We start from the raw sequence: 20,590 nt of genomic DNA on the forward strand, positions 1-20,590 counted from the left end.
TTTTCGTTAGACAAAAGAGCATGGGGTCCCCTCCCCAGCTTTCTCCTAACCAGGTGGCAGGCCCGGTGTCCAGTGCTGGAGATCTCATGATGTGAAGGTGCATAAGAAGCCCGACCCCTCAGAAGGAGGCCTCGGTGCCCTGACCTTGGTGCCAGAGCATCCACACATGCACTCACACTGGCTGCCAGGGCACAGGGCATCAGGAGAAGGAGTCCAAGAGTTGGCAGGAACTCTTCCTGTCTTCCTGAGGCCAGCATCATCACGGCTACACGGAAGGAGCATGAGAGCAGGCTAAGAAGCAAGCCTGGTGAGGACGGATGGCACTGTTGGATCAATGAGGAGATGCTCGGTCACATGGCAGCATCACAATTTCCCCAAGCTCACGACCCAGCCACGGAGGTCACAGATGTGGCAGGGGTGGGGGGAGACACACCACTTGTCATAAATCCAGCGGAAAGAGGAGAATGGGCCCATTCCAGCACGGAAGGCAGACACGGCAAAAACCAGCCCTGCGGAGGTCCTCTGGCAAGAACACGGCACGGGAATTCAGCCGCACACAAGATGGGAACATCACACAGAGGCTTTGACATGGGAAGCCTGGTGGATCTCAGACAAATGGGCAGGGGCAGAAAACACAGAGCAGTCCCATCTTCGAACTCTGCGGAGGGAGCCCGGCTCTCCATCGTGGCCTTCCAGCCCGAGCCCTAGAGAGGGAGCCCGGCTCTGTGCCGCAGCCTTCCAGCCTGAGCCCTGGGCAAACAAGGAGGCCTGCACGGCAGCCAAGGTGCCCGGGGCTGGCTCTGGTCTGCTCCATGGGACACCCATAGGGCATGTTCCCGATATGTATCCCCCAGAGAGAGTGGCTTCTGGGTATTGTGCTACGTGGGATGCAGGAAGTGTCAAAGCAGACCCCTGAGGAGTGTTCTCACTGGGGAGAAGCACCAGGAACCCAAGAAGGCCCTCTCTGGCTCCCCACTGACCAGGCCTAGCAAAGGCCCACGGGACAGCCTGGGGGAAGGGGCCCGCCGTTAGGCTTTAGATCTCCCAGGGGAGCCGATGTCTCAGCTCCGGTCATCAGGCCCACACCTGAATGCGCTTAAGTGGACACAAAGGGAGAGGCCCTCCTGATTCGGGGAGCCAGGCTACCCGGTTCTCGGTGGACAGATAAGCTGCACTGGACAATATCTGACCAAAGGTTCATGGCAGGGGGAACCCTGGCAACTGCCTCCCATTACCCGAATGAGGAAACTAAGGCCTCAAGAGGACATGTCCCATGGCAGAATGCCAGATTCGAATCCGGCCACAAATGCAAGGATGAACACAGCACCTACTTTGTTGTCTAGGAGCTTCTAACAGAGGGGAAAGAAAGGCAGGCCTCAAGACACCAGGCCGCGCTGCAGCCCCACGTGTTTGGAAGCTTCCATCTGTGATGCCAAAAGCAAAGCCTGTTGTGATTCCAACTCATCTCCCCTCTTTCGGCCCCGAGGGCCCAGCAAACCAGGCAAGCCTGTGGCCCGCTCCCTACGGCATTTCACATCCACAAAAAATACTCCTGCCCACCAGGAGCAGCTTCTGTTTTAAGCTGGATGGGAGGCTGTCCCCTCAGACAGGCCTTGGTGCCAGGCATGGGGAAGACTGCTCCACGTTTGGAGGGGGAAAAAAGAAAAAACCAGATTTCTCCATGAGCCCTATCCAAAAATGTGCCCCTCGGTCTGCTCCCTGAGTACGTCCCCGCTCAGTCCAGAAGCAGGCGGTCATCTAGACCAGCATGCAGTCATTGCAGAGCTCAGAGATCCTACCACTCCGAGAGGTGTCTGCTTTGACAATGCTGTTGTCACGGCGTGTGATGCTCTCCTGACTCTACCGCAGCTCAGATACATCTTCCCAGGCTCCTCAGAAACCATCTCCGTCCCCTCAGGTTCCAGTTCTTTGCCCCCACAGAAAGAACTGCCATCCAGATGTCTGTCCACATGGTTGCTTTCCCTCTTTGACATCTCTGGGATACAGACCCAGCTAGCGACAGCATTGCTGGGCGAAAGGGTGAGTCTAACGGTTCAGCAGCTTTGGGGGACATAGCTCCAAAATGCTTCCCCAAAGGGCCAAGCCAGTTCTCAACGTGCCTGCTTTCCTACAGCCCCAACTCCCCGCACCTTTTGTCGTGGGCCTTCTGAGCCGACATGGCCCATCAAATGGGTGTAAGCAAACTCAAGGTGCCTTTACTCTGCATGCCTCTAATTATCAGGATGAGAGTTGGAGCATCTTGTCATAAGGCCTGGATTTCTTCCTCCAAAAACTGCCTGTCTGTGACCGTTTCTCAGCTCGGAATGCTCCCATTCAAAGCCTTTTCTCCAAGTGTCGCACTTCTACTTACGTCTCCCCACACCAGATCACCTTCCTCTGGGGGACACACAATTTCTTCATTTCTGAAGGACTCTGGAGGACATGTGCAGACTCTCACCTCCCACGGTGGGTGACCAAAGCCCACCCTCTCTGACTGGGCTTCCACCCCACGCTTCTAATGCAGAGAGGGGCTCTGTGGGCCCCGAGACCTCTCCTCTCCCTGCCTCTCTGCACAGTGGCTGGGCTGGGTCACCCGTTTCCACACACCCCCCCCCCAAAGCACAGACGGGATACGTTCAGCTGCTGGCTTTTAGGCCCATTTTAAAGACGCTCAAGAGCAACATCCTTACAGCCTATAGAGTACAGGAGGGTCAATGTCCCAAGGCAGAAAGGTGAGCACAAAGGGGAGGCCCTCCCTGTGGGTCTGTGCCCTCCCCCATTCAGGGAGCCTGGGACTAGCCTCTTCCTGCTTGCCGGCCTGGGCGTCCGGCTCGTACACGATATAGGTGAGTGGGTGATGACAATGCTTCGTGGAGAAGGAGACACACAGACACCTTAGTCTAGCCTCCTCCTTCCCTAAGGGGTGATGGAGGTCTGAACAGCGCCAGCAGCTTACCTAAGGCCAGGATCGGAACCCAGGCCTCTCCACCTGTACATCCAGAGCTGCTTGTTCCATCCCAGTCTCGGAGAGTCCAATGACTCTAGACCCTTAGAACCGAAAGGAATGCTTTGTCCAAGCTTGACAGAAGGCACGAACGACCTTTAGGGGCAGATGGGTGGCGCAGAGCTTCCAGAGTTCAAATCCAGCCTCAGACACCTCCTAGATGTGTGACCCTGGGCAAGTCACTTAGCCCTGTTTGCCTCAGTTTCCTCATCTGCAAAAGGAGCCACAGAACAAGGCAAAGTCCTCGTGCCTTTGCTGGATGGGGTCACAGGGAGTCGGGCACAACTGAACAACAGACACATCAACCGCCTTTAAGAGATCTCCCCTGAGGAACACCACAGCCAAGCCCGGGCGCAGACCGCCGCCTCACGCCGCCACCGTGGGCCGAACCCAGGCGCAGGCCCCTGTCTTACACCGCAGGCCGCTGTCTCACAGGCCGCCATCTTACACCACAGGCCGAGCCCGGGCGCAGGCCGCCGCCTCACGCCACGGGCTGAGCCCAGGCGCAGGCCCCTGTCTTACACTGCAGGCCGCTGTCTCACAGGCCGCCATCTTACACCGTGGGCCGAGCCCGGGCACAGGCCGCCGCCTCACACCGCAGGCTGAGAAGGTCAGAACAGTCCATGACTCAGATCTGAAGGGCGATTCCAGAAGCAAACTGGGAGAGCAAGGAACAATTCACCTGTCAGATCTACAGAGAACACTACGAAAGCAAAATGGATGACTTTAATTACATTAAATTAAAAAGATTTTGCACAGACAAAGCCAATGCAACCAAGATTAGAAGGGAAGCAGAAAGTTGGGAAACAATTTTTACAACCAGCGTCTCTGATAAAGGCCTCATTTCTAAAATATATAGAGAACTGAGTCAAATTTATAAGAATACAAGTCATTACCTAATTGATATATGGTCAAAGGATACAAACAGGCAGTTTTCAGAGGAAGAAATTAAAGCTATCTATAGGCATATGAAAAAATTCTCTAAATCACTACTGACTAGAGAAATGCAAATCAAACTGACTCTGAGGTACCACATCACACCTATCAGATTGGCTGACATGACAAAACAGGAAAACTATAAATGTTGGAGAAGATGTGGGAAAACTGGAACACTAATGCATTACTGGTGGAGTTGTGAACCGATCCAACCATTCTGGAGAGCAATTTGGAATTATGCACAAAGGGCTATAAAACTGCATGCCCTTTGATCCAGCAATAGCACTGCCAGGTCTGTATCCCAAAGACATCATAAAAATGGGAAAAGGACCCACATGTACAAAAATATTTATAGCAGCTCTTTTTGTGGTGGCCAAGAATTGGAAATTGAGGGGATGCCCATCCACTGGGGTATGGTTGAACAAGTTGTGGTATATGAATGTAATGGAATACTATTGTGCTATAAGAAACGATGAACAGGCTGACTTCAGAAAAACCTGGACTTACATGAACTGATGCCGAGTGAAATGAGCAGAACCAGGAGAACATTGTACACAGTAACAGCCACGTTGTACGATGACTAATGTTAATAGACTTAGCCCTTCTCAGCAATGCAAGGATCTAAGACATCTCCAAAAGACTCATGATGGAAAATGCTATCCACATCCAGAGATAGAACTATGGAGTCTGAATGCAGATAGAAGCATACTGTTTTCCCTCTTTTTTTTTGTTTCTTCTTCCTCATGGTTCTTCCCTTTTGTTCTGATTCTTCTTTTACAACATGGCTGATGTGGAAATATGTTTAACATAATTATACATGTATAGCCTATATCAGATTATATGCTGTCTTGGGGAGGGAGAACCAGAGGGAGGGGAAAAAATTTAGAATTCAAAATCTTATAGAAGTGAATGTTGAAAACTAAAAACGAATAAATAAATGACATTTTGAGAATCTCCAGTGAGTTATCACCAAGCCTCTGCTCCAGAACCATCAGGGACAAGGTGCTCACTATCCCTGAGGGAAACCACCCATCTGCCAGAATCTTTCCTTGTTAAAGAGTGCCCTGATGGGGAGCCAAATCTGACTTTCTGCTGACCCAGAGAAAAGCCCAACCTCTTTTCCCCATGGCAACCTTTCAGCTAGTTTGATGATGGTAATGATACTCCAGTCCAAGCCTTGCTTATCAAGACGAGACATTTCCATGACATGGTTTCACAATGCTTACCAGCCTAATCACCTTCCATAGTATTTGTCGCCAATGCCTTTTCTCAAAGACAGCACCAGAAGCAGATACAAAATCAGCATGGGGGTGAGATGGGGGAAGCAGGACAGAGGCCCTTGAGATTCTCACCAATCTCGTCCAGCTCTGGACCCAAGGAGATCTCTCTGGCCGCCCACATTTCTAATGGGCCCAGGGGCCCAGAATCCTCCAACATCAGGGCCAGAAGGGGCCTATTTGACAGAGGAAGGAGAAGACACTTGGCAGGGACATATGTAGACAGTGGTGGAGCTGGGGGCAGAGCCCCAGAACTCCCCTGACGAGCCCAGGCCACAGACTAGAGCTGGCCACTCAGGGCCCAGGTTCTTCCCTCTGACACCCACAAAATGTGCTACATGAAGTACGTAGGCTCAGAAAGTCAATGCCCAATTAACTTCACAGAACTCAAGAATTCTACGGAAACTGTTGTTGGGGGTAAAGTATGGATTCATAAAAGCAAAACTCTCTTTGAAATGAGTGAAAAGTGTGAAAAGAGAATTTTCACCAGCTGTGCCGCTCACATTCACAATCCCACTAACCTAGATATGAGCTGGAAGAAGTCGTACCCAGCCCGGCAGGAGGAGCCTGGAGAGAGCTCGGAGGCCCCGGTACTGAAGGTCACCAGCTCCTCCAGCCCCAACTGAGGTGATCCTGGGCATGGCCTTGAGGGACACCTGGCCAGAAAGTCCTCCGGCAGCTTCACATCAAAGGCAGCGGGGCTGCAGGGCAAAGGAGGCTGGCCTTGGAGTCAGAGAATCTGCATTCAAATCCTCACTCTGACACCATCATTCACTGAGCCCAGGGCCTGGCACACAGTGAGCTCATGTTCAATGCTTGTTGACCGACTGACAGGCTTCCTGCCCATGGGGCCCCCAGGAAGTCCCTGACCCAGCTGGGGCCCCAGTTTCCCCATGTGTCAAATGAGGGACCTAGGCCCTGGTCAGCTCCATCACAAAAGTGTTGGAAGACCCAAATCAAAGCACTTCAGGAAAGACAGCTGTGATTACGAACATCAAAGAATAATTCCATGGTTTTCTCCCATTATCAAAGGCATACAGGTATGTATGCATACATAGGTTTACCTACATCAAAATGTGCATGAGTGCATGTGTGTGTGTGTATCTGAAACCTTCCTTTCCTTACCCCCCAGAGGCTAGGGCCTGTACCTCTCCAACGAGTGGAGTCCAACAGACATCTCCATGTTTCAATGGACAGCTCCCAGTCTGGACAATGAAATCATCCACCTTGAATGAACACGGGAAGCACGGAAGAAACAGCATTTTTTCTGCCCTCTCCCCCCCAGATCTCACTGCTGCCTGGCTGGTGTCCCCAAAAGGGGCTTAGTTGTGCTCTGAAGCACTTTGCTAATGCTCTGTTCACTAATTCCACAAAGTACCCAGAGAAGATACTTAGAGTGGTCAAGCATTATCTCTCCCATTTCATTTAATGAAACTCTGCTTTTGCAATACAACAGTCAGCACTTCATGGGGGTGTGATTTTAAGGATGAAGGTGGAGAGCATTTCAAAGCACCCTCCTTAAACCTTCAAAGTATCATCTGAAATCACCCAGCCACACATTGTAATTTATCTACGATATTAAAGATGTTATTTCCAGACTTGGTAACTGACTGGATTCCACAGAGAAATTATTCTGACATTCTTGATGGCAAAAGACGCAGCAAGGCACCCAACAGGGCCAAAGGACAGCCCGCATGCCCGCTGCGCCTCATGAAGGACAACTCTCACCCGGCTGAGCCCCACCCCCTCATGCCCTAAGACACCCCGAATTCTGATCATGGAGCTTAACACAAAGGAGCGAGGGCGGCCCACGCTTGGGCAGTTCTGCCCTCGATGCCACCCCAATGCCGGAGGAGGTGCCGCATGTCATGCCGTCACTGGGGCTAACAGAGCTGACGCGGGCGCAGGGAGGGGTACAGGGCTGGAGAAGGGCAGGCAGTGCACAGCGGGTGAACGTACTTACCATCGATCCGGCCGACGAGCTCCTCCAACAGACGCACTTTCATCTGGATGCCAGGCTGGGCAAAAGTGTAGTTATCCTAAAATAAGAGCCCAGAAAAAATCATCAAGATGTAACCACACCAAGGTCACACAGCCTTCCATCCCCGTTCAGCAGATACGCAAGCTGAGGCTGGCCTAAGTGACTTGATCAGGAAGCCAAGATTCTGACTCGCATCTCACACCCCTGGTTGGTATGACTTGTTCCCTCCACACCATCAGCTCGTCCTCCTGGGGACAACCCATTCTTCTTTAGCAAACCTCCCAGCCAAATCTATTCTGCACTCATTTGTGCTCATGTATAGACCAGCAGGGCCCATCTCATTTGTCTTTAAGTCCCCTCTCAGGGCTCAGTACAGGGTTTTACCTTTAGTAGCATACATTAGGATGAAATAAAACACCTTCCATTAGATGACAGTCAATAGTCAACACTTATGAAGCAAATACTGTGCATCAGGCACTGTGCTCAGCACTGAAAATGCAAATAAGAAAAAGAAAGGCAGTCCTAGCCCTCCAGGAGCTTACAGTCTAAAGGGGAAAGACAACAGAGGAGGGAGCCAGAGGGCGCCCAGCCTGGGGCAGGACCCTCTTAGGAGCCAAGAGCCAGCAGAGCACCAGCAGAAAGGGAAGAGCCTCCCTGGGAGCCTCTGGCCCACAGCCTCTCCTCAGCTCTTCAGAGGGTGGGGACAGGGTCCACTCTGTCTCTGCATATCAGCCAGGGCCCCCTGCAGCCCACATCATATCCAGCCAATGCAAAGAGGGCTGGTGAGCCAAAGTGGTGACATGGGAGCCCAGCAGGTAACTCCATACTCACAGAAATGGAGATGTGACATCACAAATGAGGGAGGGGACGGGCCTTCCTTCTCGGACCCTTTTACCAGCACTTTTAACAGCATGGTATTTGTTCATCTCCAGGTGCCACACTTTAGAAGGATTCTTAACCGAGTGACTGTACCCAGGAGGGAAAACAGAATGTTAAGGGCACTGGGGACCACACCCTATAAGAATCACTCGTCTGATCCAAGTGGAGACGTTCAGCCTGCAGAAGAGAAAACTCAGGAGGGCAGAAGTCTTCAGTTATTTGAAAGGCAGCCCCATGGTGAGAGATTAGGCATGTTTTGCTTGGCTAAAGATGGCAAAACTAGGAACAAGTCTGCACAGAGGCACATTTGTTTCTTCTGTCAGGAACACTGTAAGGAAAATGGCCGTCCCAGGAATCAGAACCGCCCAAGAGTGGAGAGGGCTGCCTTGGGAAGGGGCTCCCCATCGGGCTGACCACTGGAGCTGCTGCAGTACGGACAGGCTGGACTACGGGGCCTCTGAGGCCCTGTCCACCTCTACTTCTCTGCTCTGCCTCGGTACTGTCTGTGCTCCCTTCTTCTACTATCACAAGTTCCAAGACAACACAGTCCTTTTTTCCCAAGGTTCCCATCATCCACACCACCAGCCAGTTCTTGGAACTGAAAAATGTCTCCCAGTGGAAAAGAAATGCAGAAAACAAATGATGACAAGCAACAGTTTCCTCCTCCTCAGAGAAGCTGCCTTGCTAAGTAATGAATCTTTGAGCAACAGTGATGTTGAAGTAAGCAAATATGCAAGCCATAATTCAGGAACTAATGGCCTGTGGACAAGCCGCGAGTAGATTTCGTTAGTGGAATGCGAACACTGGCAGGGGGGCAATGATGAGCCCGAAGAGTCTGCAAAGAAAGGCTTCCCATCATCATCAAGCTCTGCCTCTGGAGGATCACTGCCGGGGCCAAGGCCAGAGAGAATCCTGCATCGTCCCTGATCTCCAAGGAGGCACGGTCCGCATCCCAGAGACCACCACTCAGAGCAGAGGTGGCAGGCAGCACCTCCTAGAAGCCATCTATGATAAAGGCACTGAATGACCTGAAATCCTCCCAGCTCTGATTTCATGATCTCATCCGCTCCACTGAAAACAACAAAAACCCAAGCCCAGAGATTCAACCCAGATGCATTAACAATGACAGAGTACGGAAAAGTAATAGGAAAAAAATCCCACTGCCTTTTTGTAAAAATTAAGCCTTTGTTTTGAAATCACAGTGTACTTTAAAGAAAAACTTTCCCTTCTGACCCTGGGCCTCGTGTATTGATCTGCACTGCTGACTTTCCAGTGAGCGCCACCAAAGAGCCATCTATCACACATTACTGATGACCCCTCAGGTAGCAGGGGTCCCCAGGGAGCCACAACCAGTCGATTTCCACTTACAGCAAAAGTAGCTAAAACAGGAGAAAAATGCACACCTGCAGAAACTCCAGGAAATGCGGCAGAGAGGATGATCATTAAAGGAAGTAGGTTGTAGGCGGGCAGAAATGACAGCAAGGCTTCCCTCTCCCCTTAAAAATTAACCTTTTAAAATAAAAACCGCAAAACCAAAATCACATTTTCACACTCAATGGAAGAGAAAGCCAGATGCTTTGTCACCGGCGGCACAGTCATCCCTCTGGCAGCTCGATTCTGGAATGCAGAGAGGCAGGAACATCCCCTAGCATCTGTGGCCACCCCTCTGTTATGGCCCCACGACAGGGTACATGAGAATCACCTGCCCACTGCACTGCGGGCTCTTTTCTGGTTCATTCATTCATCTATTCAGCCCCTGAGACCCTCTCAAGTACCTATTCTCAAAACCATACCGTGCTGGACACCCGTAGGACAATCGGCACACCCCAGTGCCTGCCCTCAGGAAGCTCCCAATCCAGGGGCTGGGAGCCACCCACAGTAGAGGATTTTAAAGTAGGTGGGGGCAGAAGGATGGGGAGAAATTAATATATGTACGTATGTCTCACATCTACTACGGAACAGGCATTGTGCTGAGCACTTCATAAAAACAAATAAAGCAGTCAATTCAACAGACAGCTATTAAGCACCTACTAAATACAAGGCACTAGGGAATCATGACAAACAAACCCCATCGGTCCCTGGGTGGGGGGTAGTGGGGGGATCTGATGGAGAAATTATTCTTTGTTGTTCGTCCTTCATTCTAGAAGAGGACCAATGACATAAGGAGGGCCAGGTCTTGACTTGCAAGTGAACTGGATTCAAGTGAGGCAGGGCTGTGCAAAGTCACCAGCCTCACTCTCTCCCCCAGAGTCAGCTGGGTCCAGTGGTCAGGACTGGTTATGACTCTAGATGAAGTGGGAGACCTTGGCCTTTTTAAGCCAAGGTCTCAGTTTATCTGAGGCAACACCCATTCAGTGATTTAAGGTTAGGTAAGAACTGAGGAAAAGATGCCTTAATTTGTCTGCTCAAAAAACTCAATCTGGGAGAGGAAGACCCTCAGGGCTTCTGACCAGAACACCAACAATAACTATTTACACTCACTCTGAGACATCAGGGTCCAAACAATGACCAAGTGAAGCTTGGGCTGAGACCTATTAATGGCCAGCCTGTGAGAGCCAGACAGATGTAAATGTAAAGGCACAGTCAAGCAGCTCCATTTGAATCTCAATGGGCTTTGATCAAAACCTGGTTTTCCAGAGCTCAATTTCAAGAAATCTTAAATGAAACTACAGGGGATAAAAGAGATAATTGCCTCAGGTGTTGTTTTTGTTTTGTTTTGTTTGTGGGGGAGGGGGATAACAATGATAGAAATACCTAAGTAGAGAAGAAAAAAAATCTAGACCCCAAACCACAAGATATCTTGCAAGGTTTAACTTATATTCCTTTGACAGAGCACCTGTCAAAGAGTATGATTCCCCATGGGGAAGAAGCGAGGAAGGGGGGAAGAAAGGGAGGGAGGGAGGAAGGGAGGGAAGGAAGAAGGGAGGGAAGGAAGGAAGGGAGGAAGGGAGGGAGGGAGGAAGGGGGGAAGGGGGGAAGGAGGGGAGGGGGGAAGGGGGAAGGGGGGAAGGGGGGAAGGGGGAAGGGGGAAGGGAGGAGGGAGGAAGGAAAGGAAGGAAGGAAGGAAGGAAGGAAAGGGAAGGAAGGAAGAAGGAAGGAAGGAAGGAAGGAAGGAAGGAAGGAAGGAAGGGAGGAAGGGAGGGAGGAGGGAGGGAAGGAAGGAAGGAAGGAAGGAAGGAAGGAAGGAAGGAAGGGAAGGAAGGAAGAGGGAGGGAGGGAGGGAGAGAAGAAGGAAGGAAGGAAGGGAGGGAGGGAGAGAAGGAAGGAAGGAAGGGAGGGAGAGAAGGAGGGAGGAAGGGAGGAAGGAAAGAAGGAAGGAAAGAAGGGAGGAAGGGAGGGAGGGAGGGGGGAAGGGGAGAGGAAGGAAGGAAGGAGTGAGGGAAGGAAGGAAGGAAGGAAGGGAGGGAGGGAGGGAGGGAGGGAGGAGAGAAGAAGGGAGGGAGGGAGGGAGGGAGGAAGGAAGTAAGGAAAGAAGGAAGGAAGGAAGGGAGGGAAGGGAGGGAGGAAGGAAGGAAGGAAGTGAGGGAGGGAGGAAGCGAGGGAGGGAGGAAGGAAGACAAGGGATGGTGAAGTACAAGACCTAGGCATCTGTGTTTTACCCTGGACAGTAAGGAGTCCGTGGGGACGTCTTACAGTTGGTCCTGTGCTTTAGAGCAGTGATTTTGGCAGCAGGACGGGGGACAGGACAGTCACAGAACCATCTATGATGGTAGAATGGACAAGATACAATCAATGTCAAATCAAGATCCCTGAAAAAAAAAAAACCAACTCCCTCTTTTGCATGAATACTTCCAGGGACAGAGAGCTCACCCCTCCTAGGCCATCCAGCTCTGAATGTTAGGAATGCCTCTTGTATGAAGCCAAGTCAGCTTCCCTCTACCTTCCCCCACAACAAATCGCATCCATCTTTCATGCCCCCTGCCCTCTCTGAAGACTTCTCTTCTCCCGTTTCAGCTGGAACACGGACCATTCCTTTCATGTGGCACGGAGCGACCCCCAGGCCCTTCATCTTCTCCTCGCTGCGAGACCGACCCCTCTCTGAGTGAGAAGGCAGCAGCACCTCACTTGCACACGGTTCCACTCCAGGTCTGTCTGCTCAGTGCAGCACCTCTTCTATTTTCTCTCAGCCTGGAAACAATTCTCTACATACTGGAGAACAGATGGAGAGTCCACCACGTTTCTGAATTTCTGCTTTTGAAAAGCCTGTCACAGGGCCTTTATTTGATTTTTCTTTTCGAGTATAAAAAGTGACATTACACCAACTTGCCCATTAGGATTTGTGATTCCGGAGTGATACCGAGTTACTAAAACCAGCAGAGAAAACGAAAACAAATGATCTCAAATTAAAAGGGAGACACCAGCAATAACGTCAGCATGGAACCAAGGAAGAAGCCCCAGGACGCCTCCTCTTTCACCGAGGTATAGAATCCCTCCACCCCTGCCAAGCCAGGAGGAAAGAAGGAGCTCTAGGCTTGGGCTGCTTCTCACATCAGTCATCCATCCGCAGGACGGGCCACGTGAGACTCTGTGGAGAGTCAGCCCGCGCTGGCTCTGTCCCAAACAGGGAATCCAAAGAGCTTGACCAGCATCACAGCTCACCACTGCAGAGGCTCACAGGGTCTCATTTTTAGGTCTGGTAAGGGCATTCATGAGCACCTGCTGTGAGCCAGGCACCAAGGTGACATCGTGCTGGGAGCTCCCAAGCCATGGATTTCATGTAATACCTACCCGAACACGAATCATCTCCACCCCAATCTGGGCACATGGCACCCAGCATCTCCCTGAACTCCTCCAATGACAGAGACCTTGCTCAGCACTTTACAAGCAAAGCACGAGGTAGATTTTACCTTGCTACTTCAAGGGATCTGTGATCCCCTGGAAGCTCCACCCAACGAAGCCGCCTGCAGCCCAGCCACGTCTGCCTGGCCCGTGGGACTCTTGTTCCCACCCTCCTGCCAGGAGGTCTCCACAAGTGCTGGGTCCACCCAGCATGCCAGTGCCTTCCTCACCTCCTCCCGCTCTCACAGGGAAGCCCACAGAGCGCTCTGGCTCTTGGCCTGCCAGCCCTCATTCTTGCCATGGACCAGGGCATCTTCTCTTCCTATGATGTGACTCCTGGGGGATGTGGTTTGACCACGTTCTTCCGGGTTCACCATCAGTTCTTCACCAAACATGAACACACTCAGGCCATTTAGCAGGATGCACAAAATACTGCTATTGAAAGGGCTTTTACTTTCACAGGGAGCTTGGGTCAGTAATTCTGTCCCAAGGACAGGGCACTGGACCTGGAGTCCAGGAGACTGGAATTCAAATCTGAAAACTCAGACATGCCACAGCTGTGCGACCTCAGGCAAGTCACATCACCTCAGTCGGTCTCAGCCTCTTCAGCTGTAAAACAGGGATAAAGACACGCCTGCCTCCCAATGTTGTGAGGACTGAGGGGGACGATGCCTGTCACAGACCTGAAGCGCAGCCCAAGCGCTTGCTGCTGCTGCTGTCAGTAAAGGGTGTCGCAATCCTCTGAGAGCAGGCCTGCCCACTCGCCTCCTCCCCTTCCACTCGGAGCCCGTCCCAGACAGAATGACCACAGGCATGGTCTGCAGAGCATCCGCGTGAAGGCTGTAATCATCCATTTGGTCTGTCTTCTGTGGACAGAGCTCACCCCTCTGTGTGATTGCAGATGTCTCCTTCCTCGAGGTTCTGTCATCTTCAGGGCTCAATATGATCAGCACAACGTCATGCACAAACAGCGGCACATGGAGGGCGTCACCATCCACAAGGCTGCTCCTACACCAGACTCATACGTGAATCCCTTTGGAATTGTGCTAATCCCCATTCATCTGCAATGGCCTGGGTTCAGCCCTTTGTCCAAGGTCCTGCGACTTCAGCTGATCCAGAGCTTCTCATCTAACACGTCAATGATCTTGTCATGTGGACCAGTGGCTACGTCATTAACTGAAATGTTCAGAAGAAGAGAATCAAAGACAGAGCCCTGGGCACTGCAGCTGCTTCGCTCAAGGATGGCGGATCTGTTAATCACCACTTTTAAGGGCTGATCTTCCACCAGTTCCAAATTCACTTGACCATAATCTTGCCCACATCTCTCCAGCTTAAGCCCAGGTGAGCACGAAAGACTATCGAGGGCAACGAAGGTGAGTCCACTCACCCTGATGAAAAGGGGTCTGAAGCTCCTGAGAAAGGCAGAGAGCCTTTATGTGGATGCCCATCTGTCTTTGGGGAAACTCACAAGCAATCCCTCTTCTGGAACCTGGTTGCTAATCAAAGTCCAGCAGACTGGCCTGCAGCTTGACAAATTCACCCTCTGGCCTCTTGGGAAAAACAGCACAACATGTCTCTTGGTCCACGGGACCTCTAGCTTCACCCCACGTTTAAAAAGATCATCAACAATGGCTCACTCCAACAGCTGGAACTCCAGAGTTATAAGAGGGACAAAAATAAAGAAACCATTGCCCTTATTTTCACAGCTTCGCTTTACAAAGGGCCTTCAGGAAAAACACACACAGTAAAAATAACGTCAAGACGTCAACACCACGAGGCATGCAGGGCGAATGCCTTTAGCCCCTTATTATGGACAGTGAAACTGAGGTCAAGAAAACCAAGCTTACGTGCTCCAGGCCTCAGAGTAAGCCAGAGCGGCAGAGCTAGCATTCAACACTTGTGTAACCAAGCTCTGGCTGTTCCCACATCAGCGACCTCTCAATGGATTTTTTAGAGTGAATTTTCTCCTAAATCAAGAGTGCAATTGTCTAGGGTACCTCTTCCTAAGAGAACTGAGGAACTGCAAGCAACATCCCAAGGGCAGTGTTAATTTGTGACTCCGAATCTCATCAGGATTGCCTTAATTGTTTAACCGCAAGACTTCATAGATCTCTAGCACCCAGGGTCTACAAGCAGTACAGCAGGTCCTGTCATTCTCAATTGACTGATAAGGAAACTGAGGCATAATGGGATAAAGAAAGAAGAGCTGGAGTCCAAGCCCAGGGTTCCCTTCCAAGTCAGGCTCTTTTCCCATCACCACTAGAGGCTCATCCCAATCTAAAGTGTGAGCAACAAAATGGATGGCTGCTCCCTTTGCCTTCCCAGGTTCCCCAAGGCCTCATGCCTTCCCTGTGGCAGGCCTGCCAATAAACCATTTCATCAGAGAACAAACTTGTCGGTTAAAATGGGAAGCCAGCATTGACTGGATTGTTCTGCCGATTTTATTTACAAATAGATGCCAACTCCGTCTGGATTAAAGGAGCAGCCTCTTCCTCTATCAGTCACAATCACCCAAGTGACACAAGAAAAACAGAAGACTTCAGAGGAAGCTGGAGCCGTCTTCTAGTGCGAGGCACAATCAGAGGGTGGGAAGAGGAAGGCTCATCCCATGCTCTCTTGCACATCCAATGACATGCTCATCCTGACACAGTCACGCCCACCTGTCTTCTCCAAGAGGCCGCCATCTTGCGCCCTTGGCTCCCCAGGACCCACAGTAGCCTCATGAGTTGAGGTAAGAACTCTCCCCAGCCCAGATCCTCCGAGGGCTATGTCAGGTGCCCCTTGGAGGCACTAAGCTCAAGGGTGGTGATGGACCATTGAGTAGGAAAATCCTCCGCACTTTCAGTTCTGGCTGCAGCAGAGGAAGCTGTCAGGCTAAGCAGTCATGGACGAGCCACACTCTCCACTGCAGATGAGTGAGCTACCTCATCTTTCCCCTCCCAAACTTCCCAACTGCCACTGGGGCACAGCCATGCCCCAACCATTCAGCTCCACAACTGTGATGTCATCCGTGCTCCTCACTGCGCCTCCAGCCAGGGATGCTGCCATTTCTCCCCACATGTCTTTCCCAGCCAACCCTGTCTCTGCACTCCTGCATGCCGCTCAGATGATTGTAATCACCTCCTAGGGAATCTTTCTGCCTCCAGTCTCTGCTCTGTCCAATCCACCAATCATACAACTGCTCACACGATTTTCCTCAAGCATGGGTATGACCGTGTTAGTCTCATAGTTAATACATTTCAGTAGTTCCCCAAGAGCAAAGAGCATTTCATCGTATAGTGGCCTTTTTTAATGTCTACATTTAGAGTGGTCTGTACTACATATGATTGTTATTATGGGAGTTTAAGTGTGCAAGATTATAATTTAGAAATAAGCAGTTATACACACACACACACACACACACACACACACACACACATATATCGCCATACGGGGCTGCATGCTCAAAAACATTTCCTGATGAGCAGCACGATTCTAAAAGCTTAACGAGCCCTGCTCTGGGGATCAGCAGGTTGTTACCTATGGCATCCAGAAGCCTCAGAGCCCACACCACCAAACCCGCTAAGCATGGCTCACGTCAAAGGCAGGTGGTTCTTGCCACGGACCCAGCTCTGGAGTAATCTGGAGGTCTGACTGTCTCAGAAGAAGCAAGTTTGGCCGCTCGCTGCCTTATTTCTTAGAGGTGAGGTACTGCCGGGGAAAGGGCCTAGAGTGGGGATCAGAGGGCCCAGATGTCAGCCCTGGCTCTGGGACCCCACAAAGTCACTTCCTGTCTCTGGGGCTCAGTTTCCTCATCAGGGAAATGGAGACACACAGCAGGTTCCACCTGCTTTTCAAGAAGCTGTGGATGGTAGGAACGTGCTTTGAAAGTCTTTGAGTGGCTGGTGGTCCTTGAGGCCACAACTCCTGCCATACAGCCTCCAGCTCATCGGTGGCACTCCTCCACTTCCATGAGGAAGCCAGGCCCAAAGCAGGTCAGTGACTGGCCAGGCTTGCCCAGGTAGTCACGAAACTGAGCTGGCTGGTGAACCATGGGGGTCTGACCCCTGCCCAGCCTCGGCACCGCACGGCGAGCCAGAAAGAGAAGCACCCATGCCTGCTGCCAGGGTCACGTTGCTCCCTTTCCATGAAAACAGACTGTTCTTGACACCACCCAGCACCATGCTACCCTTGCTTTCTTTCCTCTTTATCCCGCTCAGCCCAACACGTGGGCTGGGCGCTGCCAGTGTAAATGCAGAGAAGAGCGCCTCCCAAAGATAAGTACACACATGACTGTGATTGGAGGGAGAGGGAGGAAGGAGCAGGAGAGAGACCCAGGCCAAGGGCAGAGAAATCCCAGCAGGTAGAGGCCAGGGGAGTCAAGGAAGCCCTGAGCGAGGGGAGGGGCTGCAAAAGAAGAGAATGCAGACGGGGCAGGGGAGCCCACTGCAATGCCAAGGGACGGCCTGAACCACAGAATGGAGCCCAGAGCAGGCAGGACAAAAGTGGGGACAGAGAGCTGGACTACGCAGCCTCTAAAGGGGAGGCAGAAGGCTGGCCCAAGAAGCGGAACAGTGAGAGTTAGAGGCCACTGTAGTTAGGGAGAAGGAAATCCTCATCTCCTGAAGGCTGGGTGCAAGGTCTGCCTGCTTCTGACCCTCTCTGCCCCGGGACAGCTTCTAAAACACTTCCCAACGGAGCAGGGACTGGTCTCCTCAGTGCCCTCTACCCAAGAAACCCTCAGGACCCTCCCACACCCTAAGAAGAAATGACCGCATTATTCAGCCCACTTTCACAGAACGACACAGTCTGTGGCTTGGTCACCCCATCAAACCTCAACATCCCAAGTGAGTGGTCACCCAGCCAAGCTAGAAGGCCTCCAGGGCCCTCACCAGCCTGTGCATCCCACACCACACAGTTCCCAACGTCAGGACGTTCTCCTCAACAGACCCCAAGCAGCTGGCCCCTCCATGCTACCACATCCCCCAGGTCTGACCCCTCCTCCTCACAAGAGCCCTTCAGACATTTGAGGACCAGATAGCTCCCACAGCCAAGGGTCCCCAGCTCCAACAAGCAATGAGGAGGGTACAGTTCTGAGCACCCTTTTTCACGCCGCACACAGTCCTGCTTCTCAAAGCGGGCTTGGTTGGAGAGGAGAGGCCCATCCTGTCCAAGTCTCCCAATGTATGTCACAACCTGAGCACCTGAGAGTCAGGAAACACTTTGGGGATTCATCACTCCAACCTCTCCACTTTTCAGATATGAAAACTGAGATTTAGTGGGCAGCACAGACATACCCACGATCCCCTAGAGGGGCGCAGAGTTAGGGTCAGGACTCTGATCTCTGGGGGTTTGTTAGGGAACCACAGAAGAGATCAGAGCAATTTAGGGAACCAGATCTCAAACCTCTTCTTGGGACCATTCCATTCCCTAATGAGGCGTCTGCTGCCGACACCAGGAGAACATCACGCTGGTGGTGTGAAGACTTGTCTCTACTTATCAAAGCAGATTCAACAACTCAATCCAAGCCACGAGGCCTGGGCCTCCTTCAGCCCTCCTCTGGGGCTCTATGGTGTGAGTCACCTTGGCCGTGAAGGCTGAGCAGCCACGGAGCCTGGGCTTGGCAAGGGACGGGGTGTGGCAGCTGTCTGGGTCCAGCCAAGCAAGTGTAAAGAGCTTCCTCCCCACCCTGCCCCAGCTGGCAGGAGTCTGAGGGCCTTGCAGCTCTGGAAGCTTGTCTGTGAAGACCCAGAGGAGTCTCTCTCTGAACGGGCAGGGACAAGCCTGCCTCCTACGACCAAAATAAGTCACTTGGTTCTTACCAGCTGGTGGAGGTGAGTAGTTTGAGGGAAATGTTAGGGGCATTCTTCCTCAAGTGGGCAGCTGTTAGCATGTAACCAGGCTTCATGTTCATGAAGAGGTCCTCTCAAATGAGAGGAAGGATGGAAAATGGGGCACATTTCAAGGCTGTGATATATGGAGGATGTCACCTACTTGGCTTTCAGGGGCCACAAATCCATCAGCTCCCACAACGAAGCCATAATGATTGGTGGCCAGACACGGGCATCTGGCGTTCAGAGGCCTTAAAAGATGACATCACCATTAAGCCCAGCTCAGCTGACATTCAACCAGAAATGTAGGCTTGATTTTTAAAGTCCCTATTTTTAGTATTTCTGAAGTCCTAGGGCTTTATTTACCCGGCAGAACTCTAGCTAACGTCTCTTCCACTTACAAGAAAAAGCAAAAACCACAGCCCCCACCCCAAGCCCAGCTCTTCATCTGCTCTGCCCCAGGGGCTGGGCATCATTTACCTGAATACCATCCAGCAGCTTGCTCAGGCACCAGTAGCTGTCAGCTTCGATGTTCCGCAGCACCTCTGCCGGCACGCAGGAAACATCCACGTTTTCCACTTCTTCTTCTGTGTGGGAGAGAACATGGAAAAGAAAAACCATAATGAACAAAAGGCAAGGAATTGCTGGGTGGGGAAACTGAAGCCAAACAACACAAGTGACCGAAGAACACTGGCAGGGACTTTGGTCAGAAAGTTCCCCAGGTGACATTCCTCTTAACTCTCTCCAAATGAATAAGGTATTCCCCAACCCCATCACTTCATGGTTCTCCATTTTAATAACTAATTAACTGCAGATAACAAATATTCCAAACCTTCTCCGATTAACTAGCATAATTAATCCACAGTCAGTGATGCCTTCCCAGGCATTTCAGAATTAAACAAAACATCATTAGTAATGAAGATGCCTATTTGGGGATATTTATTCCTGCTGGAGAGATGCAAACTCTGCTACTGAAGGGAAAAAGCTCCATTTCAGGCAGACAGAACACAGACAGCCAGGCTGAACGGATTCAGTTAGTCCTCCACGCCGCCCTCTGCTGACATCTCCGTCCAACAGCCTCGGCAGTGGGGCCATGACAGAAGTTCTAACCAGCCTGGGCACCCCGTAACTGAAAGATGGCATGTCTGCCAGCTAGCCTAGCTAGGGCTGGAGAAAGAGGGCCAGGCTGACCACCTTAACAACTCGCAAACACCATCTAAGCAATCTGCACCAAGGAGGAGAGTACACCCACTGAGGAAATCTGTGATCTTCGAAGCCTGACAAAAGCATTCTGCCAAGACCTCTACCAGAAACAGGCTCGTCTTCCAGTGAGGGTCCTTTCCCAACAGCACAGCCTACTCATGGCTCGGCCCGTACTCACACAAGAGCAAAGGGAAGGGGCTGACCGGGTGCCTCAGGATGAGTCCCCATCTGTCCAGGGAGGACAATTGGCCAGACCTGATTCCCAGGTGGCTGGGAAGGAAGAGGGCACTGTGTAAAACAGAGAGCGCCAGAAATGGAAAGGTGAGTTCTTACTGTTGTTAGGCTATCGATCTGAAGTCACGCAAGCTGAGTTCAAATCCTGGCCCTTTTGCTCACAACTTCTCATGAGACTGGACTCAACGATCCCCACGGTCCCTTGTAGCTCTGCGGCCACAGTGGCCCCACAGGCCCAGAGGAAGGCTGAAGCAGCTAAATACATTGCCTGGGAGGATCAGGGAAAGGCAGGGACAGGAAGGTAGAGAAGGGTTACTCTTGGCACTGGGGGGAGGAACACCTCTGCTACAGAGAACCAAAAAGAGACAGCCAACCTAAGTAGGGAGAAGAGAGTGTACAACCCAAGTCTGTATTGTTTCCTTCTAGAAACATGCTAAATTTAATAACAAAATGCACTTAGAGACTTTGAGAAGTTGAAACCTAATTC

General features: G+C 51.5%; 1 protein-coding gene across 1 annotated transcript in view; it reads right to left on the minus strand.

Moving 5' to 3' along the window:
* Positions 1-20,590, minus strand: part of TBC1D22A (TBC1 domain family member 22A) — a 246,708-nt gene that overhangs the window by 40,227 nt on the left and 185,891 nt on the right. Inside the window, exons 10-11 of the mRNA XM_078150521.1 lie at positions 19,147-19,253; positions 7,181-7,256 (exon numbers count right to left, since the gene is read on the minus strand). Of these exons, the coding sequence (XP_078006647.1) occupies positions 7,181-7,256; positions 19,147-19,253 (183 nt within the window). The remainder of the gene's footprint in view (positions 1-7,180; positions 7,257-19,146; positions 19,254-20,590) is intronic.

This window comes from Phascolarctos cinereus, unplaced genomic scaffold (assembly GCF_003287225.1).
Source record: "Phascolarctos cinereus isolate Bilbo 61053 unplaced genomic scaffold, phaCin_HiC Scaffold_1;HRSCAF=81, whole genome shotgun sequence".
NCBI classification, from domain to species: Eukaryota; Metazoa; Chordata; class Mammalia; order Diprotodontia; family Phascolarctidae; genus Phascolarctos; species Phascolarctos cinereus.